Source organism: Bos taurus, chromosome 9, assembly GCF_002263795.3.
Source record: "Bos taurus isolate L1 Dominette 01449 registration number 42190680 breed Hereford chromosome 9, ARS-UCD2.0, whole genome shotgun sequence".
Lineage (NCBI taxonomy): Eukaryota > Metazoa > Chordata > Mammalia > Artiodactyla > Bovidae > Bos > Bos taurus.
In genome coordinates, this window is record NC_037336.1 from 81650609 (window position 1) to 81674884 (window position 24276).

The window sequence follows — 24276 nt, forward strand, 5'->3', positions numbered from 1 at the left end:
AGCAACAAACCAGAGTTCCTTTTCTCATTGTTTATAGGAACTAGGAATTTAGGTTGCTGGTTTTTTTTTTTCCCCTCCAAGTGTATTGATCATGTGAGAGAAACACAGGAACACACTGGGAATGGAATATGTAAATTTAAAAAATGCATACACAGCACAAAGGCATTTCTTACCAGATATTATTTTGACCAGCACCTTAGCCTTGAAATAGACTCTGTAACAGATGTTTTAGTGTGTATGTATAGTGGAAAAATGGAAAAATAAGATCAGCGCAAACACTATTTGTATATATGTATGAACGAATGTAAAACGAAATTGTCAAGTTTTTCTTAATATTAAAAACGACACCAAGAAAATTATATTAAATAAATGTACCCTTGGAACTAGGACCAAAAATTTGACAACGTCAACACACTGAGATGGGGCGAGTGGAGGGGCAAATGAGAATTCATTTCTCAAAGGAGGAAAACGAGACCGGGTTGGCCTGGGGTGGGTGTGACTCACATTTTCGGTTAATCTGAATAAACGGGACCGTGGCAGCACCAGGCATCCATGCTAGCTCCGGGCTCTCGGCACGCACCGTCCGCTCCGGGTGCGCCGCTCCAGGCCAGCCGAGTGCCAGCCCGGCTGCTGCCCGCGGGGAGGGAGCGCGAGGCGGGCGCTGATTGACGGGGCGCGCGGTCAGGTGACCCGGGGCGCCACGTTCCCCGGAGGCCAGCCTGCGGTGGCCGCCTGGACCGGGCTGGGGCCGAACCCGGAGCCGAGAAGACCTCATCTCCCGGAACAAAGTTGCCGGCCCTGCGGCAGCCGGGACGGGAGAGCCGAGGGGCAGCCGGACCTGCTCGGCGCCCCTCTACTGGGGAGGACGAACCCGTGTGCCGGGACCGGAGCCGGTTCCCAGGAGGGCGGCGGCGCGCACCCCGCGGTCCTCCGCCCTCCCCGGCCTCCGGCGCTCCTTTCCCCGCTTCAACAAAGGGGCCGGCCGGCGGGCGGGTGAGGGGAGGAGGAGGAGCCGGGGGCGCGAGCCGCCGGCGCACGAAGTTCTGGAGTCGCCTTTCCTCGGAGGAGGGGAGCGGGCGGCCGCAGCGGCCCGCGGGCTTTCTCCCGCCGAGGGGCGAGGAGGAGCCTCCGGCTCCCGAAGCCGATTGGGGAATCTCGGGGAGCGGTGCCCCCCCACCCTCCGCCACCCTCCTTCGGGGTCATTTCTGCAGACGGAAAACTCTCCAGTGTTTGGCAAACTTGGTGCCTGTGCGCCCGTTCCAGGTTTGCACTGGGACTGTTTTGTTTTTGGCGGAACTACGGGGCAGGAAGATTGCACAAGTTAGGGGCGTTTACAATCGAGTGTCAAAAAGAAAAATTTTTTTTTCTTTCGGATCTGGTCTAGTTTTCCATATTTCCTTAAAAAAACAAAACAAACAAACCAAAAAAAAAATATATATATATATATATACCGCACCACAAAGCCCACGTTTGCACACACACCGCGATTACTACGCCTGAAACACATCCGAGGAGGCCCGGGCCGGCTTGGGACTCGGCGGCGGCGGGCGGGCGAGGCAGCCCGCGGGGCATGGGAGCAGGTAAGTCCATGCATTATTGAGCCTCGGGCCGGGTAATGTGACCACAGCCCCGGGACACGGGACGTAGGCTGCGGGGAGGATGGAGTTTTCAGCGGCTCCTGTGCCCAGGATCAGCACAGGATCCCGAGCTCCTTCTCAAGGCTGAGCCTAAGATGTAACCAACTTTTGCGTGCACTTTCCTTGGAACCTCAGTTCAGCTCCCCGCCCCGGGACAGGGAATGCCAGAAACGTGGGGGAGAGCTCGAGCTCGGAAGTCCTCGGAATCCGTGTAGTATTTCCTAACGACCCGAACTCCTTCGACTGGTTCTGGGCAGCCTCTTGACTCCCTGAATTTTTTCTCCTGGCTAGGGTAAGAGGGTCGTTCCTCCATGCGCTCTGGGCCAGTGATCTCCAAGAGGGGACGTGGCTTCCTAGGAGGGCCTGTCGCGCGCGCGCGCGCACACACACACACACACACACACACACACCTCAGCCCCGGGAAGGCGGGGCCCCGGAGGTGTCCGCCAGGACCGGGCGGGGAGACGTTCCCAGCCATCCGCCTGGCAGGAAACGTGCTCGACCTCCAGGCCGTTGCTGCTCCCGAGGGTGGGGCTTTGGTGAGGTGACAAGGAGCGCTCAGTCGGTGCGTAGTCCCGCGCGATTGCCTCTTCTGGGGTCCCGGATCCTTGGCATCTCTTGCGGCAATTGGTAAGGTAATTCATGTCCTTGTGTGGCTTGGGGTGCGAGGCACTGGTTGCTCAAGGCCCCTTTAGGAAAGCGACACAGCACAAATTTTACGCTGTGCAACTTTTAGAAGGCACGCTGTTAAAAGTGGATTTTTTTTTTTTTTTTTAAAGCCAAGCCCCAGATTACGAAAGGGAGTGACTCCAGGGTTGAGAGTGTGCCCGACTTGCAGAAGCCAGAGGACTCACACTTTGTTTTCCACTGAACTGGGGAGCCCGGGTCTAACCTGGGTCTAACTGCTCCCCCGCTCCAGGCATGCCCGGGGGAGAGTCTCCTCTTTGCCAGCTCCCAGGTGACCTGGGTTACCAGGGCCTCGCGGGTTGTAACCCCTTGTGGGGGAGTGAACCGAGTTCTGGGAAGCCCGGATCCTCTGGGTCCGGGCGGGAGCTTTGTGCTCCTGGGAACCCGGCAGTAGCCCCATCTATTCCCTTGTAACTTGCGTGGGCCTCGGGAGTCGGGTGGGCGCTCCTGGGCTGGTTGCTAGTGGACCAGAGGACCCGGGAATCAGGCGACAGCTGCAGGAATGCGGAGCACTTGGGTGCTTCGGCTTCCAGAGCACCGGGGGGCGAGGGCCATGGTTTACGCGGAGTCATTCCCCGCCCCCTGGACCAGTTTCTGAGACCGAGAAGACTGCGCTTTAACTCTCCTTCAGGTGTTTGTTTACCTGAAATTGATTGCCCCCGTAAATGGCATTAACCACAACAGTATGAACTTGCCTTGGAGCGCTTCCGAGAATGAATGGCAATTCTTGGCACTGGGCGGTGTCTTTTACTAAGTTTCACACTGAGCCTCAAACTCTGGCCCCCGGGCTTTCCTTTGCACTATCTCTGGCATTCTTAGGATTATGTAAACGAATGAGTACTTTTTGCCCAAGGACCTACAGCATATTTCCATCATAATTGTACATTGTTAAACATGTTTGTATTTTTACATCTTGTAATTTCCAAATTAAAAAATAAAAAATTAAAGCATGAGTTTTGCCTGTTAAGGCCATCCCCCGTCCTTTTAACCCAGGCTTATTGTGGTGGCTTCTGGTTCCCTATGACAGCCAGAGAAGTTTTGAAGAAGGAACTGGATGTAGAGTTGAGGGTATTGGTTTCAGTGAGAAAGAGCTGGCTAAACTTTGCAGCACTTCATTTTGGGGAAACAGAACTTAGAGCAGAGGTAACAATAAATTATAATTATAAAGCAATATCTCTTTCTTTTATTCGGTTTGTCACCTACCTTGGTGTGGAAGATGGTGGTGTTTCCAAAGTATATATGTGGAAGTGGAGGGTCGCACAGAGGGGCCTTGTGATGAAACTTTGATCCTGTCTTCCGGCAACCAATAATGACTTGCTGCCAAATGTTACTCAACTTGGAGACCCCTGCCAATTAGTGGCACAAAGTATCAGTCAGTGGCTATGTCACTGTTAAAATGGTCATTTGCAGTTCTCCCAAGTTGCCCAGTGTTTCCTTGTCCTCTGATCCCCCTTACTGCTGAATCTGTGTAGCCTATAAAGGATTTTGATTATCAAGAGAAAATCTGAGATTATCTTAAGGAGCTGGCAAAGTAGAACTTTATGATGAAGGAATATTAATGTGCAAATGAAACACAGTTCTGTGCAAGCAGTTTACTTTTCTCTTTTGTGGAATGGGAAAAATCTTTTGAAGACCTTGGCTAAGACCACTTATGAAAGAGAGAATTAGAAATGTATTTTAAAGGAAATAATTAGTTGCTTTCCAGTAAAGAGAATTTTTTGTTGGGAAAAGCTGATTTTCATAGTAAAATTTTATGTGTATTCTTCTGAACAAAATTTTTGGTACTTGAATGTAATAAAATAGATTTAAGAATTTAGCAAATCTTTAGCAGGTATTTACCCCCCAAAAGGAACCTAATTACATAGTAATCCATAAAGTGCAATAGTAGTGGACAGTATAAAAAGTGAGAAATGTTTTTATACTCTCACAAAATCTCTCAGATTCAGGCTGATGATCCAATCCATGTATTTCTCCCTTTTGGAGAGGAAATTGTTCCTAAAGCTTTAGTAGTTCATCAGTTTTCATCTGCCTCAAACACTTTAACATTTAAAATCTTTTTTAAGGGAACTTTGACCTCTTTATTATTAGAACATACCCTTTCCTAACTACTAAGGAAAAGAAATTTTACATTTTATGTATTTATATTGTTATGAAATATATCATAAAACAATATGATGTGTCTTTGAATGTTGTATATTGTAAACATAATATGTAAGAACTTCTAAATAGTGAATGAGTGAAGTCGCTCAGTCGTGTCCGACTATTTGCGACCCCATGGACTGTAGCCTGGTACCAGGCTCCTCCCTCCATGGGATTTTCCAGGCAAGAGTACTGGAGTGAGTTGCCATTTCCTTCTCCAGGAGATCTTCCCAACCCAGGGATCGAACCTGGGTCTCCCGCATTTCGGGCAGACACTTTACCGTCTGAGCCACCAGGGAAGCAAATAGTGAATAGATATGTAAAATGAACTATATTACAAAATAGTAATGGCATATTATGTATCCTTGAATTAAATAATTGAGTTGTCTAATCCTCAGTTCAGCTCAGTTCAGTCGCTCAGTCATGTCCAACTCTTTGCGACCCCATGAATCGCAGCACGACAGGCCTCCCTGTCCATCACTAACTCCCGGAGTTCACTGAGACTCAGGTCCGTTGAGTTGGTGATGCCATCCAGCCATCTCATCCTCTGTCATCGCCTTCTCCTCCTGCCCCCAATCCCTCCCAGCATCAGAGTCTTTTCCAGTGAGTCAACTCTTCACATGAAGTGGCCAAAGTACTGGAGTTTCAGCTTTAGCATCATTCCTTCCAAAGAAATCCCAGGACTGGTCTCCTTTAGAATGGACTGGTTGGATCTCCTTGTAGTCCAAGGGACTCTCGAATCTTCTCCAACACCACAGTTCAAAAGCATCAATTCTTCAGCGTCAGCCTTCTTCACAGTCCAACTCTCACATCCATACATTACCACAGGAAAAACCATAGCCTTGACTAGACGGACCTATGTTGGCAAAGTAATGTCTCTGCTTTTGAATATGCTATCTAGGCTGGTCATAACTTTCCTTCCAAGGAGTAAGCGTCTTTTAATTTCATGGCTGCAGTTACCATCTGCAGTTGACCTTGGAGCCCCAAAAAATAAAGTCAGCCACTATTTCCACTGTTTCCCCATCTATTTCCCATGAAGTGATGGGACCGGATGCCATGATCTTCATTTTCTGAATGTTGAGCTTTAAGCCAACTTTTTCACTCTCCTCTTTCACTTTTCATCAAGAGGCTTTTTAGTTCCTCTTCACTTTCTGCCATAAGGGTGGTGTCATCTGCGTATCTGAGGTCGTTGATATTTCTCCCGGCAATCTTGATTCCAGCTTGTGCTTCTTCCAGCCCAGCGTTTCTCATGATGTACTCTGCATATAAGTTAAATAAGCAGGGTGACAATATACAGCCTTGACGTACTCCTTTGTCTAATCCTAGCTAACAATAAACTCTTGTTTTGATATCTATTATAATATGTGAATTAATGTCTATTATTGTAGATTAATATTGGGATGTCTTGACTGTTATTTTCCCAATTAAATGATTGATTTATTTAGCTGGCATTTGGGGTGCTCATAAGAGGATGTTAGGATATAGCCAAGTTGCTGAACATAAACTTGAATTCTGATTCTATTTGGGTTGCTTGGCATTGTGTTCCAGAAAGTTCTAAGGCAGTGCATGTCTCATTGATGACATTTTAAAAGAAAAGTGGTAGTGCAGGGTAGAATCCTCGATTCTGTAAATTCTCAACATGCCTCGACTCATTAATTACTAAAAGATTAAAATTATTTTGAGTGATGTCTGTTCTCAGGAGAATTCACATGATGTGTTTTCCAGAAAAAAATCTGTGTCAATGGATATAACATGTAACTCTCCAGATTTACATATAATCTGGACCATTCCTGAGATCAGACTTTTTGGTTATCTCCACTTGTATATCTCAAACTCCAGCAATCCAAATCACACTACTTATTTCTTCCTTCAGACACTCATGCTCCAGTGACTCAATTGCCCAAGCCAAAATTGGGCAGTCATTTTGTTGCCTCAGTATCCTGAAACTCTCATATCCAGTCAGTTCCCAAATCCTATTGGCCTTCATTTAATATCTAATAGCCCACATGTCCACCCACTTCTTTCAATCTACACTTATTTAGGTCACAATCGTATGTTGCTTCCCAGCTCAAAATCATCTGCTATTTTCCTACTGCTCTTTGGAGAAATAACAAAATCATGTACAGGCTGTATTCACAGCCCTGTTCCTGGTCCTGTCTGTTACCTCACCTAGTTCAACAAATCCCTCTCCTCTTAGGCTCCAAAAGCACAGACCTATGCTCAGATTTTTGAATGTTCTTTGATGCTTCCTGTCATGTTACATGGGAGATTCTTACCTTTTTTCTCTTCCCATCTCTCATCCTTGAAGGCTTGGCTCAAATGTCACATCTTCAAGAAAGCCTTCTTTAATTGCCCAGAGCAGGTCAGATTCATCTCTGCAGTATGCTCATATTACTCTATGCTTCTCCTTTGTACTTTGGTAACATATTAGTAGTATAATGAAACACTCCATTATATAATTAATTGCTTGGTGTCTGTGGATTTCAAACTAGTATAGGTTTTGTCTCTTTGATAGTCATATTTCCATTGCCCAGATCAGTGCATTATATATGAAAGTGAAAGTGTTAGTTGCTCAGTCATGTCCGGCTCTTTGCAACCCCATGGACGTTAGTCCACCAGGCTCCTCTGTCCATGGGATTCTCCAGGCAAGGATACTGGAGTGGATTGTCATGCCCTTCTCCAGGGGATCTTCCTGACCTAGGGATTGAATCCTAGACCCCTGCGTCTCCTGCAATGGCAGGTGGATTCTTTACCACTGAGCCACCAGGAAGCCCATATATAATATATATACATATATTTTAATATTTATAGTCATATATATTATACAGCTCTGATATATATTATGGTTATATGTTACATCTATATGAAATATGTTATATATAATATGTCAGCATGTATTAATATATTACAACATATTAATATAGTCTTGTATATTTTTTAAAATCTATGTTGTCCCTTTCTCTTTAGGTATTGATGTTGATAATTATAGAAAATTGAAAGTCTTTAAAAGAGGATCTTGTCAAGCCTTTGGATTACATTGAAACACAACTAAGATGGCCAAGTATGGAGAACACGAGGCCAGAGCAGACGATGGGCAGAATGAGTTCAGCGACATCATTAAGTCCAGATCTGGTAAGTAATGGAAGCTTCAGAAAATGGCTGATTTTTGTTCATAAGCTACTTAGAAGACATGAGATTTTGTTTGTTTTGTACTGTTCTTATGAGACAAACTTCTTTTGAGAAACAGAAATCTGACAAATGACTATTACACTGTAAAAGGTAATACAATATCTCTGTGTGTGCTGTGCTTAGTCGCTTAGTTGTGTCCAACTCTTTGCAACCCCATGGACTGTAGCCTGCCAGGCTCCTCTGTCCATGGGGATTCTCTAGGCAGGAATGCTGGAGTGGGCTGCCATGTCCTTCTTGATATCTCTGTGTATTCTGTCTTAATTTCTCAATCCATCTTGGTCTCCTGGTATGTTGATTGGCATTGCTTGGTGAAACTGCTACCTGTTAGCTGATTGCTGTTCATTTATAAGAAACCTCTTGAACATAAAAATGCAGCTTAAAAAATGATTCTTTAGGTAAGAAATGGTGTGGTTTCAGATGGGGTGGGTAGTCCTCTTGAGATTTGCTTTCATACACCCTCTCCCCCATCCCATTTCTATCCAGTGCTAGGCCAACAGGTGTTCTTCTACCTCTGTTTCCCTTTTCGAAGCATCTTATAAACCTCTCAAGGTACAGTTTTACCTAGGTTATCTAGGAAACCAGATTAAGACAGATGAATGGTTTTCATTGAAGATTTAAATTGATTATGTAAGGATATCACTCCCTCCCCCAGTCTTTTTATATAACCAAGTACTTTACCACTCTGGCTGTATAACTGAATCAACTGGGGAGGGTTTGTTTTTATTTTTTTTTAATACAGAGAAATTGGCTCCACTCCAGACCTACTAAGTAAAAATTTCGGTATTTTTAAAAAGCAACAAATATGAGTCTGAGATAGACTCTATGGGGGGATATTTTTGAGCAGCCAGGACCTGAGTTTTGAAAATTACACAGAACTTCACCCGGGGTGTGAACACTATACTTAAGTAACTTTGAGAGTTAGTTTGGGCTATAAACTTAATACCCAGTGTCACTTTAAAACCAAAAAAGGAACCTCATGTCTGTTTTTGCTATGTGAACCATCTTTATATTATGTTAGAAGGTTGCTTTTTATTGTATGAATCTGTAGAAATATGCACTGAAAATAGGCTCTAAATTAATAGAGATGAGGGTTTCTCTGGTGGTTCACATGGTAAAGAATCTGCCTGCAATGGGAGACCCGGCTTTGATCTCTGGGTCAGGAAGATCCCCCAGAGAAGGGAATGGTAACCCACTCCAGTGTTCTAGCCTAGAGAATTCCATGGACAGAGGAGCCTGGTGAGCTACAGTTCATGGGGTCACAAAGAGTTGGACATGACTGATCTACTGACACACACACATTTAAGGTATATTTCCCTTCATGGCCCTGGTGTTGGTTGATTGGTAAAGATTGGTTATTACAGTCTTGGCTCTAAATGTGTAGCCACTACTGTGTAGTTTGAAGGATCTTTTCGGGGGGTACAGCTTAACATCCTATTTTAAAGTATGTTCCGAGAAAGTTTAATGCCCCCTAAAATCTGTCTTGATTTAAATACTTTACTTGTATAAAGTACTGTGTTGATGTAAGGGATTACTAATATCTTCTAAACAGTACAGAATGTATGTCCAGAAAAATATAGATGTTAACAAGGAGGAAGATGACAGTGAGACAATTTAATGTATCCATGCTTGTCATGTTCTATAAATTGTGAGGAGTTATGTTCTTAAATAGTTTTCTGAGTCAACCTCCATTATGGTAAGACCTTTGATATTTATAACTGTGTACTTTAACCATGTCCATAAAAAAGTAATTATATAAGTTTAAAAATACTCATTATATATGATGAGTACACATAACTTTTAAACTACTCTTTAAATTAAAAATGATCATTTCTGGGACTTCCCTGGTGGTCCAGTGGTTAAGAATCTGCCTTGCAATGCAGACGACTCAGGTTCAACCTCTGGTCAGGGAACTTAAATCCCACATGCCTTGGGGCCCAAGCACAGTATCAAAAGATCTTGTGTACAGCAACTAAGATCTGAGGCAGCCAAATAAATTAAAAAATAATAAGTTAAAAAAAAAAATAAAAATGACCATTTCAAAAGACTGACTATTCTCATATACTACTGGGGACAGTTGGGTTGAACTTATTATATTTTTAACATAGGCATTCCAATTGGCTCAGTACCTCTATTTTTGGAGTTTTGTTCCTAGGGAAGATACAGAAATATACAAGCAAAAAGTTGATCATAGCATTTTTATTATAGAAAAAAAATTAGAAATACCATAAAAATCCAATACTGAGGGTTGATAAAATCATAATTTACCAAAACATTTGAAATAAGCGTAAATTCTAATATATAAGTTAAAAAAGAATGTGATAGGCAAATAACTTTAGGAAACAATGATTAGCCTATGCTGTTCCTTAAGTGTAGGGCACTTGACTAAATCATATAGAATCTCAGTGGAGCTAATTAAGGTGTATTCATAAAGTAAAGATTATACATTCATAAAAATGTTAATGAATATGTATATATATGAACATAGAAACATGTTCTTGATGTTGTTATATAAAAATTATGTCCAATATAAAGTCATTTATGTGAAAAAAATTTTTTTTCCAATAAAGTTCAATAGAATGTACATGAAAATGTTAATGGTGGTCATCCTTGTATTTGGGGATTATTATTTTTCTCTTTTTTACTCATATGCACGTTAAAGGCTTTTCAATGAGCCTGTATTACTTCTTTTTTTTTTTTTGTATTACTTCTTAAAGTATTTCTAAAGTATTCTTAAAAATCTCAAATTGCTTCAAGTGTTTTAATGCCAAGGTGATGACTGTTACTTTCTTTTTTATTTTTGATGGCTCCTACTTCAAAAAGCATTGAAAATTTAGCTGTTGCATAGCTGAGATCTGAATCACATTCTTTTGGCTGGATTATGTTGCAAAAGGCAGTAGATAAATTTGGATTTGAATGGGCCTGTTAATGTCAATCTTGCTTTCTGAAAGTCAAAGGAATCATATACATATAATTCATATTCTCCTATAGGAGAATTTTGATTCAAATCTATTCTGTGTTTCTACCTTTTGAGGGTCTAGTTATGGTGGAGGGGATAGAGATTGGGGTAGGGAAGACCTGATGCTGAGATTATACTGATAAACTTTTGTCTTGGTTCGTGAAGATTTATCTTGTTCCTCCTCAAATCCTTAAGTTTGAACAGTCTAAAAGCCTGGCTTAAGTATTGGTGCATTTTATGTTAAGGTATTAAGATTGTTTATATTGCCCTCATTCAATATTAATTTGCTTTATGCAGTGTATGAGGTTTAATAATTTTTAAAGTAATTTCTACCAACTAAACAGAAATCTGAAATATCAAGAGTAGGTGATGAAATATTTCATGAATATAAAAATCATGTATTTTTAAATGATTGTAATACATTCGTCTTGGATATGAGTGAATTTTAGAAAAGAACTTGAAAGAATATGATCTTTAATGATTCAGGGCTTGGGGTTGGGTAAAAATAAATCTTTCCCTAACTTAAAGACATGCAAGACAAATTTGTCTGTCATTAATCAGTACATCTTTGATAGCCGGAATTAGTGAGCTTCAGAAAGTTTTACAGTTTATTACATATTTTGAGAGTAGATCAAGAGTAAGATTTTTTTTTTTTAAGTGAAATATATTATCAATGGAGTCTGTGGTGTGTAAACTTCTGCTTGGAACATTTTAAACATGAAATAATAAAGTGGTTTGAGATATGTGTAAAATCAAAGAATAGCCTCACTGCTATTTTATTCTATCAATACTGACACTTTAATGCCACTAACATAGAATAAGTCAACCTTTTCTGTTCTTCTCAATGCTGTTCTGGTAAGTTTTAGCTCAAAGCCCCATAAAGAGGGTAGACCTCAGGGCTAAAGACTGTGCCAACTAGCTCTTTGTGGGGATTTTGACTAGTAGGGATTAGAATCATAGATTTTCACATGGGAAGGGGCCATTTGTTGAATGAATTAGTCGGTAAAACTCCTCATTGTTGTATGATTCAAAGCGTTCTTTAACAGCCTTTAGGCAGGAAGCCTGAGTGTAACATTTTTATCATTGCTTCCTTCACTTTTTCTCTTCTTGTGTAATCCTGACCTAATTGTTGATGGAACCTGAGAGGTCCTGTTGCCTGGCCATGCCCCTGTGTACCCAACCTCTTCTTGCACACCTCTAGTGATGGGATCTCATTGATTATGATAATTCTAGCAACTGACATTTATTGAATACATACAGTGTGCAGATGTGGTGCTCAGAGTTTCATCCTCACAACGACTGTTTTACACATGACAGACATGAGCCACACAGAACTAATTTGCCAAACTGACCTTCTTTCTATTTCTGCAGCGGCCCAGCCATGCCTGGCTCAGGGCCTTTGCACATCCCTCTTTCCCTGTCTTTGCCTGATGGGCTCCTCTTATTAGGTAGATCTAGGCTTTAGTATCACCTCTGAGAAAACTTGCCTGCTGACTTTAGGAAGTAACTCTCCCAGTCATCTTTTTGTTGTTGTTGTTACTATTTATTTACAAGACTTTCCTGTCCCTCCAGTGGTTAAGAATCTGCCTTGCAGTGCAGGAATGTGGGTTGATCCCTGGTTCAGGATCTAAGGGTTTTCCCTGGTGGCTAAACCTGGTAAAGAATCCACCTGCTAATGCAGGAGATGCAGGTTCGATCCCTGGGTTGGGAGGATCCCCTGGAGAAGGAAATGGCAACCCGCTCCAGTATTCTTGCCTGGGAAATCCCACGGACAGAGGAGCCTAGCAGGCTACAGTCTGTGGTCACAAAAGAGTCAGACATGACTTAGTGACTAAACAACAACACTGGGAACTAAGGTCCCACATGCTGTGGAGCAGCTAAGCTCGACCGACACAGTAGAGTCTGGGCGATGAAAAATCCCACGTAATGCAACGAAGACCTGGCACAGTCAAATAAATAAATCTTTAATGTTGGGCTGTGCCAGGCCTTAGTTGTGGCACCAGGGATCTTCAGTCTTTGTTTCAGCATACAGAATCTTTTAGTTGTGACGTGCGGGATCTAGTTCTCCAACTAGGGATCGAACCGGGCCCCCTGCATCGGGAGTGCAGAGTCTTAGCCAGAAGACCATGAGGAAGGTCACTCCCAGTCACTTTTGACTGTATCTGTATATTTAAGTTCCCCCTATGCCCAGTCACTCTCTGGTAGTTTTCTTGTTTCTCTTTGTGTGTGTGTGTGTGTGTGTGTGTGTGTGTGTGTGTGTGTTAGCTTCCTTGGTAGCTGAGATAGTAAAGAATCTGCCTGGAATGCAGGAGACCCAGGTTTGATCCCTGGGTGGGAAAGATCCCCTGGAGAAGAGAATGGCTACCCACTCCAGTATTCTTGCCTGGAGAATTCCACTGACAGAGAAGCCTTACAGTCCATGCCGTCGTCAAGAGTCAGACACAACTGGGCAACTAACACCTGAACTTTTCTTTCAATGTCCTACTCAGCTTAATTCCACAAGAGCAGGGACCCATGCATCCCTGGGACTCAGCCCAGTGTCTAGCTCATAGCAGGTAAGCAATGAATGTCTATTCAATGAAAAAGGCTACGGAGTTAGAAATGTCAGAGCTGGGGTGAGAACTCAGCTGATCTGACTCCAGAAACTCTGCATTCGAACTCTCTATAGAGTACCCAGTTTCCTAATTTACCAGGTAGTTTATTTTGTTGCTGCCAGATGGTCCTTTGTTTTTTTCATGCCTAAATTAATTCCTTAGAAATTTTGCAGAGTATTAATTGTTTTGCTACATCCCTCTGCCTCTGCCTTTGTGGTTACAAAATTGGGGCCTTTGGCTGTGAGATAGAGCTGCTCCAGCCGCTGGCGGGCATCCTGTCCTGCCATGGGAAGGTCGATCACAGGAGACACGACCTGCCGCTCTCAGCCCTGATTATTGGCTCTGGTCTCTATCATTCTCTTCTAGAAGTTAGCAAAGGAAAATAGCAGAGGACTGGCAGTCCTCTGGGTGGAAGGTAGAAAAACTAATAATCTGTTTCTGACATGAATTCCCTTTTCTCTTTTCCTTTGCCTGCTGCTCAAGGCTTTTAACTGGCTGGTGAAAAAAAAAGGTACTGGATTTCAGATGAACTGCAGTCTGGCACAGTTTGAGGCCTGGTCTGATGCCTGGATGGGTATCTATGGCATTGAAAGGGTTGGTTGGGGAGGAGTCGACTGGGAGGGGAGAAAAGGGAGCCCAGTGAAATAAAAATAAAATGAATTCTTTACTATGGAATAGTATACCTGGTTACATTTATAACAGGCCTGACAATGATACTGTGTTTGCATGATACTATGTTTAAACTTTCTTAAAAGATGTGGTTTTATGAAGCTGGGAGGAAGGTTACCTTATTTGTTTATCTTTTAGAGGCCTTTCTTTAGGAAAAACAGTGGTTACGTTGTATTGGTCTTCTTTATCTTTCCTTTAAAGAAATATCTGTGTGGAGAATTTTCCTAAAGAGTTTAAGGGACTGTGAAAAATAGTTTTTTTTCTCTCCCCCCGCCCCCTAGAAGCATTACTTGGCTGGAATGCCTGTGCTTTGAAGGGAGTCTTTGAGCGTGTTTGGTTTTTTTCCATGAGCCCTGGGGATTTGTGGTGAGGGACAGTGACCCTGGTGGAAATTCAACTCTAACAGAGGAGAGCAGCTATTCTTGTCATGCACATAAAATATTCTGTGTTGGTACCTCATTAGGCTGAAATAGTGCCATCGTAAAAAAGATTTCTGCATTCATGTAATTCTCATGACCTGTTACTAAGGTTGGGAAAGCTGGGTAGGTGATCTGTTCTCCACAGGAAAACATAAATTTTGGAGAATGTTCTAAGCAGTAGAAGTCTTAGTATATAGACAGAATGGAAAGCTCAGTTTTATTGAACCTTATTTGAGCCCAGATTTGAACTAGACGTTGATAGGATGATTTTCAAGAAACAAGGGAACATGCAAGATCATTGAAGCAGTTGTAAATATTAGTCAAAATTCTATTGCGAAAGATTACTTAGGTGGTTTCACATGTACTGGTTAGATTTTTTTTTCCTCTTTAAGCGGTTTGTGTGTGTGTGTGTGTGTGTGTGTGTGTGTAGGCATACATATTTACTGTTTTACTCTTTTTATTTTTTGGTGTGCTTTAATTGCTTAATAATAAATACAGTCAGTTTAGTATTTGAGAGGTGAATCGGTGTGAAACTTTAATATATATTTACTGTCGAAATGACGGTTGTGGACTGAGAAATCTGAGCTAGACCTAGTCCTTTCCCTTTTCCTTGCTCTACCCCTGGATTTACATAGGTCAAGTGTGGGAGGCAGATCGTCCCAGGTTCCATGTAGCTCTCTGGCCTTGACATTCGTGCCTTTTCACAACCAAACACCTGAGATTTATTTATATTCTGTGAACCTTCTCTGTCAGAAGCTTGTTCTCCTAGCCTAGCCAGTAATAGGAATTGTTTGTGTGTGTGCCCTCTTGGCAGTTAAGATTAAAGTTTTAATATATATATATTATATATATACATATACGGAATTTATATATATATGGAATTTAGAAAGATGGTAACGATAACCCTGTATACGAGACAGCAAAAGAGACACTGATGTATAGAACAGGCTTATGGACTCTGTGGGAGAGGGAGAGGGTGGGAAGATTTGGGAGAATGGCATTGAAACATGTGAAATGTCATGTATGAAACGAGATGCCAGTCCAGGTTCAATGCACGATGCTGGATGCTTGGGGCTGGTGCACTGGGATGACCCAGAGGGATGGTATGGGGAAGGAGGAGGGAGGAGGGTTCAGGATGGGGAACACATGTATAATTTTTTTTAATTAAAATTGAATAAAAAAAATAATTAAAAAAAAAGAAAATAAACATATACATAAACAGAAAAAAAAAAAAGATTAAAGTTTGCATTGGCACAACCTTATACCGATTTTGAGATCTGTTCACTTAAAAAAGCAAAAAAAAAAAAAAAATCTGTTATGTTTGTCACAGTCATTAAAATCAAGGTGTAAAGCAGGAGAATAACATTTTGTAGGTGAATATTTTCGAATGAACTTTTTTTGGTGGGTGGGTGGCAGGCTAATTATTATAATTTCTGTCCAGTTCATCAATCTCAGTATTGAATTTATTGAATTATGTAACATTCTTTTTCCTGAAGATCAGAACAAAGCACATTGACAAGCACATTGATAATGACATTTCTGATAGAGCAGAGAAATCCAGTAAAAAATATGACTTTCTGTCTCTAAACTGGCACGTTAGAAAAATCCCATGATTAAAAAGATATTATCTGATGAGATCATCTTCTCTAATTCCATTGTTTGAATGTTTGCAGATTTGTCTCATGCCTTGTTCTGATTAAGATTTTGGTGTAGGATATTTATGTGAAAAAGGCTTTAATACGAATTGATTGGTTCTCTTGCTCCTTATGGGTGAGTCTTGTGATTTTCATTAGTTCAGTAATTACATAGATGTCGACATATGCTTTTATTTTGAAAGTCGGGTTTTGGGCTCAGCCTCTCAGAGTTCCTAACTCTAGCTGCGTGTCAGAACTACCCTTTGGGATTCCGACTCAGTCACGTGGGGTGGGGTCCCGGCGTCTGGAGTTCTAACAAGCTCTGCAGTTACTCTGTTTAGTGCCATTGATTTATGGGCAACGGAAGCAGGTTTAAGACTCTTGGAACCAAAGTGAAAGTGGTCTGTGCATTTCAGAGGAGAAAGGAGAGTTACGGTCCAATGTTGAAGACTATTTCTACTTACAACCTCTTCTTTTTAAATAATTTTAAGAGGTAGTGGATTTTGTGGTTTTGGACTTCTTTTCTTTTGCCTTGTATTCTTGTGCTGAGCAAAGGTAAAATTGTGTAAAGAGAGCAGGAGAGTGATGAAACTTTGGTGCATTTCTTATTGTGGACTGTTGAACTGGAAGATCCTACCAAAATATTCAGCCTTGAAATAGTTCTTCTTGGAGCACCTTGGTCTTCAGTTTGGTGCATTTAACCTCTTCCTGCTGCAAGGTTAGAGTAGAAACCTGAATTCTTTCATGGAATACTCTGGGCTTATCATAAAAACTTATTGTCTGTTTTTTCTAAGAAAAATTTCCAAGACAGATATGGTTTGACTCATGGTGAGGAAAAATCCCACATCCATCCTTTATGTTGATTTTCTTTCTTTTTACTTAAGTTATAATTTATTCACACAGTGTAATTATTTGCAATGAAAAATCACAGGTTCTTTCTGTATTGATATGGGATGGTCTCTAAGATATAAAGTGCAAGAACATAGTAACTTGATGCTAGTTTTCTTATCTTCTTTAAGGTTAATAAGGTATTACAATTGTATTTGCCTCTTTGTTTTTGTAATTGTATTTATTTTTTTAATAATCTTTATTTTTTATTGAGCCATGTTTGATGTACAGTAATACAATCTGTTGTGGGTGTACAATATAGTAATTCACAAGTTTTAAATGTTACACTCCATTTATAGTTATTATAAATTATTAACTCTATTCTGCATGTTGTGAACTAGTATGTTCTTTGTGTCCATGAGTCTGCTACTTTTTTGTCATATTCCCTAGTTTGTTGTATTTTTTAGATTCCACATGTGATACCATATAGCATTTGTCTTTCTCTGTCTCATTTATTTCGCTTGGAGGATAATGCCCTCCAAGTCCAATATTAGAGTTATAAGAATTTAAGTACATTTGAGGTTTACTTGTCAGATAATTGAATTGTCTTAAAAGATAATCAAATACATCAACTGCGGTTTAAGCTGCTGAAAGGAGTTTAAGTTTGTAAAGGAAACCAAGGATCAACCCCCCTGTATTAGTTTCTATGGCTTCTGTAACACAATGACCACAAGTTTTATGGTTTAAAACAATAAAAGTCTATAGTTTCCCAGTTCTGGAGGCTAGAAGCCCAAGACAGAGGTGTCAGCAGGGCCTTGTTCCTTCTGAAGTTTCCAGGAAAGAATTCCCCTTGCCTCTTTCAGCTTCTGGTGGCTCCTGGCTTTCACTGGCTTGTGGCAGCATCCCTCCAACTTCTGCCTCTTTTTCTAAAAATTGGAGTATAGTTGGTTTACACTGCTGTGTCAGTTTCTGCTGTACAGCAAAGTGAACCATCCATATGTATACATACATTGGGCTTCCCAGATGGCTCAGTGGTAAAGTATCCTCCTGCCAACGCAGGAGACACAGGTTTGATCCCTGAGTTGGGAAGATCCCCTGGAGAAGGAAATGGCAACCCACTCCAGTATTCTTGCCTGGGAAATCCCATGGACAGAGGAGCCTAGAGGGCTGCAGTCCATGGTGTTGCAAAGAGTCGGACATGACTGAGTGATTGAGCATGCATGCATACATATATCCCCTCTTTCTTGGATTTCCTTCCAGTTTAGGTGACCACAGAGCACCAAGTAGAGTTCCCTGGGCTATACAGTGCTATGCTATGCTATGCTATGCTAAGTCACTTCAGTCGTGTCCAACTCTGTGTGACCCCATAGACAGCAGCCCACCAGGCTCCCCGGTCCCTGGGATTCTCCAGGCAAGAACACTGGAGTCGGTTGCCATTTCCTTCTCCAATACATGAAAGTGAAAAGTGAAAGTGAAGTCTGCTCAGTCGTGTCCGACTCTCAGCGACCCCATGGACTGCAGCCTACCAGGCTCCTCCGTCCATGGGATTTTCCAGGCAAGAGTACTGGAGTGGGTAACCCTATACATAGGTTTAGTCGCTAAGTCGTTTCCGACCCTTGCTACCTCATAGACTGTAGCCTGCCAGGCTTGTCTGTCCATGAGATTTTTCCAGGCAAGAATACTGCAGTGGATTGTCATTTCCTTCTCCAGGGGATCTTCCCAACCCAGGGACTGAACCCTGGTCTCCTGCATTGCAGGTAAATTCTTTACCAACTGAGATACCGGTGAAATGGATTCCTATCCATGTGGAATGGTCTACTTCTTTCTTTCATCTTTCTTTACTTTTTGTGTACGAGCCATGTTTGGATTTTACTAAGGGAATTCTAAAGTTTGCAAGAAAAGTGACCCCTTATCAAAATACTGTCTTTTAAAATGCAAGTCTGACTTACAGCTGGGAGAGTGACTGAGTCTTCTTTGGTGTTGAAGGCCTTGGGCCATATCCAGAAGCCACCTCCTGGGATGCTCTGAGATAAAACTCCAGGTATACTCTATTTGATACTTCCTTCATAGCTCAGTTGGTAAAGAATCCGCCTGCAAAGCAGGAGACCCTGGTTCAATTCCTGAGTTGGGAAGATCCCTTGGAGGAGGAGTAGGCTACCCACTCCAGTATTCCTGGGCTTCCCTTGCGGCTCAGCTGGTAAAGAATTGCCTGCAATGTGGGAGACCTGGGTTTGATCCCTGGGTTGGGACAATGCCCTGGAGAAGGGAAAGGATACCCACTCCAGTATTCTGACCTAGAAAATTCCATGGACTATGCAGTCCATGGGGTCTCAAAGAGTCAGACACAACTGAGCGACTTTCACTTTATGCTCTATTTACTTTGTTATCCTTATAGTCCCTTTGTAAGGTGTTTAGAAAATGTTATACTGTGGAATGTAAAGCTATTTATTTTTGTGCTTCTACTTATAGTATCTGTGGTCAGTTCTATAACATCAGTTCAGTTTAGTTCAGTTGAGTTGCTCAGTCGTGTCCGACTCTTTGCGACTCCATGAATCACAGCATGCCAGGCCTCCCTGTTCATCACCAACTCCCGGAGTTCACTCAGACTCATGTCCATTGAGTTGGTGATGCCATCCAGCCATCTCATCCTCTGTTGTCCCCTTCTCCTCCTGCCCCCAATCCCTCCCAGCATCAGGGTCTTTTCCAGTGAGTCAATTCTTCGCATGAGGTGGCCAAAGTACTGGAGTTTCAGCCTCAGCCTCAGTCCTTCCAATGAACGCCCAGGACTGGTCTCCTTTAGGATGGACTGGTTGGATCTCCTTGCACTCCAAGGGACTCTCAAGAGTCTTCTCCAACACCACAGTTCAAAAGCATCAATTCTTTGGTGCTCAGCTTTCTTCACAGTCCAACTCTCACATCCATACATGACCACTGGAAAAACCATAGCCTTGACTAGACGGACCCTTGTTGGCAAAGTAATGTCTCTGCTTTTGAATATGCTATCTAGGTTGGTCATAACTTTCCTTCCAAGGAATAAGCGTCTTTTGATTTCATGGCTGCAGTCACCATCTGTGGTGATTTTGGAGCCCAGAAAAATAAAGTCTGACACTGTTTCCACTGTTTCCCCATCTATTTCCCATGAAATGATGGGACCAGGTGCCATGATCTTAGTTTTCTGAATGTTGAGCTTTAAGCCAACTTTTTCACTCTCTTTAACTTTCATCAAGAACAGACCCTTAATCATGTATTAAATCCCATTGTAATACTGTGTCTCTAGAAAAAAAATCAGAGTGACTTGAATTATTCTAACTTACATGTGCTTTTTCAAGAGATGTAGCCTGTTAGAAGATAGAAGGGTGTTGTTATTTGGAGAATGCACACGCATGCTTGCTGTCTGTCTGGGACTAGCCTTTTGGAGCATTTGGTGTAGCACAGATCTTACTCTGGGGACCTGGCATCAAGGCAGATTGCTCAGAGAGGGGAACTCATTTGCATGCAAGTTTCAATGAAACACTTAGGGAAGTCTGATGCTGACCTATCTTTTTATGTCTCCCTCCCTCCAAGAAATACCCTGTGAGGGAGGTGCACGGTGCTAGTGAGGACGGCCTGTGGTCCTTTTCTTGTCTTTGGGACGTGGCTTGCTTTGTTTTCTCTGTTTGATTGTTCTTCCCTCCCCACCCCTTGGTTTTGAAACCTCCATCTTTCAAACATCAGCATAAATGCCACAAAGCATTCTAGTCTTTGATCGATCACAGAGCCACAATCAATCCCTCTTGTTCACTCTTTATTTCTATTTTTGGCTCCTCTTGCTTGTGTATGGGCACGTGCTTTCCTAACGACCTTCTGATGCCGCCTTTAGCTTGGATGAAAGATGGTTTGCAGTTAGTAACAACATGTATAAAGCTATAAGGTAAACTTCGCTTCAAGGGATTTGTTTTCTATTCTTCAACCTGATAGATAGCTTTTCACATTATAATTCATATACATATTTTTCAATCAGATGTATAATTTTAAAAATTATGTTATAAATCATGTTACAGCCCTTTTAGTATTTGCTCTTCCTCCAGAATTAATATGCTTAACTTGATTAATTTCTACATTTTAAAGGTAGCTTTTACTCCTTAATTACATTAACAATTGCTGTTTTTCTAAAGTAGTGCTCTTGGTCGGCTTGTTCAGGTGACTTTGAATTGAATTGTTTTAATAGCATTTGTAATTTTTTTCTATATGTATATTCCGAAAGAAATGTCATGCTTTAGGAAAAAAGTAGGTTGATTAAAATAAGAAAAAAGATAATATAAAAGCTCTTTGAAAAGGAGGCAAAGAAAGGTAATATTAATTTTATCTTGAAAGGAATAGTCTTGGACAGTGGGAAGAAAATTTATGTGTGAAAAGAGCCTGGAAAACTATTTCAGAGGAAACTTAAATGAAGAATAGGATGTTTCATGTGAGGATAGTGTCATCCTATATAACTGATTTCACTTTCAACAGATCAGTTCAGTTCAGTTCAGTTGCTCAGTCGTGTCTGACTCTTTGCGACCCCATGAATCGCAGCACGCCAGGCCTCCCTGTCCATCACCAACTCCTGGAGTTCACTGAGACTCACGTCCATCGAGTCAGTGATGCCATCCAGCCATCTCATCCTCTGTCGTCCCCTTCTCCTCCTGCCCCCAATCCCTCCCAGCATCAGAGTCTTTTCCAATGAGTCAACTCTTCGCATGAGGTGGCCAAAGTACTGGAGTTCTAGGATAGAGTAAATGCAATTTAAAAACAAATCAAGAACAGATGTTGAGAAATACCTCTCATTTAGGAAACAATTAAGTGGTGCAAAGGTCATTGGAGTCCAGTCAATAAAGCAGGGATGCTCAAAACTCATAATTATTCAGGTAACAGATGCTTTTCCTAATGTGATGCTCTGTTGTAGAGGTTTGAGGAATAGAAGAAAGAAGAAGTTACTATTGTCATATTGTTTTTTCTCTTGAGTTCTGTCTTTCAAATCCTAATATTCAGTGGGCTAACTTTAAATTCTAATATAGAAGCTGATATTTCAGAACAGTCATTCCCTTGACCTTTAAGGAGAAACAGAAGAGCTAGCTAGAAAATTCTATGTTGTTGGGTTGTACATTGTGGTTTCTAAGGTTTTGACTTGGCCAATTTAATTGTATCTTGAGGTTGTGAATCTGGCTTCAAGATTCAGCTTTATTTTCTATTATGGACTTGTTAGGGAAGGACTTACTTGTCTGTCTCTGCCTACCTACTTCCCTATCTATCTATTCATCCATCTGTCCTTCTAACCAACCGTCCATCCATCCTATCTGTAAAAGACATTTTAACTAGCGTGTTGTCGCCTACTATATGTCAAGCCCTTGGATTGGCACAGGCTGACTAAGACATAGTTTCAGAGGTCAGTTAATCTTTTGCCCGGAGAGGGCGGTTGCGCAAGCTTTTAAGTAAACAGATTGAGCAGGCAGTTAGAGTTTTAAAAAGTGAAACAGCACAGGTTGCTGTGTGAGCTCCCTGGAAGGGTAGCTGATGTCTAGGGGTCTCAGGAAAGGTTTCTTTCCTGAGGAGAGATATTTAAACTAAGATCAGAAGAGTGAATACAAGTGAGACAAAAAGTGGGCAGAGGGAGATGAGGAGGGCTATTGAAATAAAGGGAGTCAATGACATGTCAGAGGTTTGGAGGTTAAAACCGCAGATCACTCAGTGTGGCCGAAGTGGGGTTGAGAAGTAAAAGTAAAGGCTGGGAAGTTAAGCTGAGACCAGCTGTTGAAGTCTTATAAGCCATGGTTGGGAGTTTGGGTTGTATCCTGAGTAACTCTGAAAGGATTTAAAAATTTTGTTTTGGACTGGGGTATAGCCGATTAACAAGCAATGTTGTGATGGTTTCAGGTGAACAGAGAAGGGACTCAGCCATACACATATAGGTATCCATTCTTCCCCAAGTCCCCTCCCATCCAGGCTGTCACATAACAGTGAGCTGTTTACAACAGCAAAAGACATGGATGCAACCTAAATGTCCATCGACAGGGGGATGGATAAAGAAGATGTGGTCCATATATACAATGGAATATTCAGTTCAGTTCAGTCACTTAGTCGTGCTCGACTCTTTGTGACCCCATGGACTGCGGCACACCAGGCTTCCCTGTCCTTCACCAACTCCCGGAGGTTGCTCAAACTCATGTCCATCGAGTTGGTGATGCCATCCAACCATCTCATCCTCTGTCATCCCCTTCTCCTGCATTCAATACTACTCAGCTATTAAAAAGAATGAAATAATGCCATTTGCAGTAACATGGATGGATCTAGAGAGTGTCATACTTAGGGAAGCAAGTCAGACGAGAAGGAGATATATTGTGTGACATCACTTATTCGTGGAATCTAAAAAGAAATGATACAAATGAAACTACTTACTGAACAGAAATAGACGCAAAGACTTCCAGAGCAACGTTACGGTTCCTGGGGTGTGGGGAGGATAGCGGGAAGGGATAGTCAGGGAGTTTGGGATGGACATGTATACACTACTTTATTTAAAATGGGTAACCACAAGGACCTACTGTATAGCACATGGAACTCTGAAAGGATTTTTTTTTTTAATTTAAAATTTAACACTATTTTAAAAAATAATGAAGCAGTCCATACCAAAAAAAATGTAGAAATGATATACCGGATATGAGAATAGTTCCTGAAAGAAATGAGGGAAGAAAGTTTGGGAAAGTGTAGGGAAAATCTGAACTTCAGCTCAGTTACAGCAGGGGACCATCTGACTCCTTAGAGAGCCCTACAGCTGGGGTGGCTCTTCAGAGGTTTCCCCAAGTGAGACCATGGTGTCGAGCTTTGGGGCTCATGTCTTGGCCTGTGTACTGGCTTTAGGCTGACCCTAGAAGGAGAAGTGAAAGTCTGGCCAAGTCAACTACATTGGGCCAACTGCCATTCCTGGAGCTATGCAGAGCTATGGCTTCTCAGCGCCAGCACTTGGAGCTGCTGGAAGAATGAATGAAGGTGTGTGCTGTCTTCTGTGTAATACAGCCTAGCATCCCTTCAATGATATACACTGTGCCATTCTCCTGTTTGTGGGTTTGAAATAGTTCTTATTTTTTCAAACCTCAGCATTAAAAAAAAAATTGTCCAGTTTCCAGATATTTCCCAAATTCCTCCCCCAACACACACACACACACACACACACACACACACACACACACAGATTACACACACTACAACATAAACCTCAATTCAAGTATCTGATCACACGCTATTTATTTTTTTCTGGCAATTGGTGATGTCCTCCTCTCTCTCACTCCTGGTTTTAGAAGGTTTTGCTTCTCTGAGAAGTTTTAAATAGAGGGCTGATCTGATGAGATTTTCTTTGCAGAATAGATGACTTGTGTTGGGGCGGTGGATGGGGCTAGGCTAGAGGCCTGGAGGACCACTGTGTGACTGTCACAGGTGAAGAATGAGGGGTATTGTTGGCCTGAACTAAGGAGTGGTGATTGGCATAAGAAGAGGGGAGAGTTGGAAAGCTTT

At 41.9% G+C, this 24276-nt stretch overlaps 1 protein-coding gene across 5 annotated transcripts in view; it reads left to right on the forward strand.

Annotated features, from left to right (window-relative positions):
- The first annotated feature begins 1045 nt into the window (after positions 1-1045).
- The window catches only part of UTRN (utrophin), a 556684-nt gene continuing 533453 nt past the window's right edge, over positions 1046-24276 (forward strand). For 2 of the 5 annotated variants that reach the window (XM_010808642.4, XM_024996732.2), the window contains exons 1-2: positions 2198-2267; positions 7431-7595. In XM_010808642.4, coding sequence (XP_010806944.1) covers positions 7517-7595 — 79 coding nt within the window. In that variant the 5' untranslated portion in view covers positions 2198-2267; positions 7431-7516. Of the gene's footprint in view, positions 1581-2197; positions 2273-7430; positions 7596-24276 lie in introns of those variants that run through there. The other 3 variants (XM_010808643.4, XM_015472890.3, NM_001278561.2) reach the window with 3 other exon arrangements.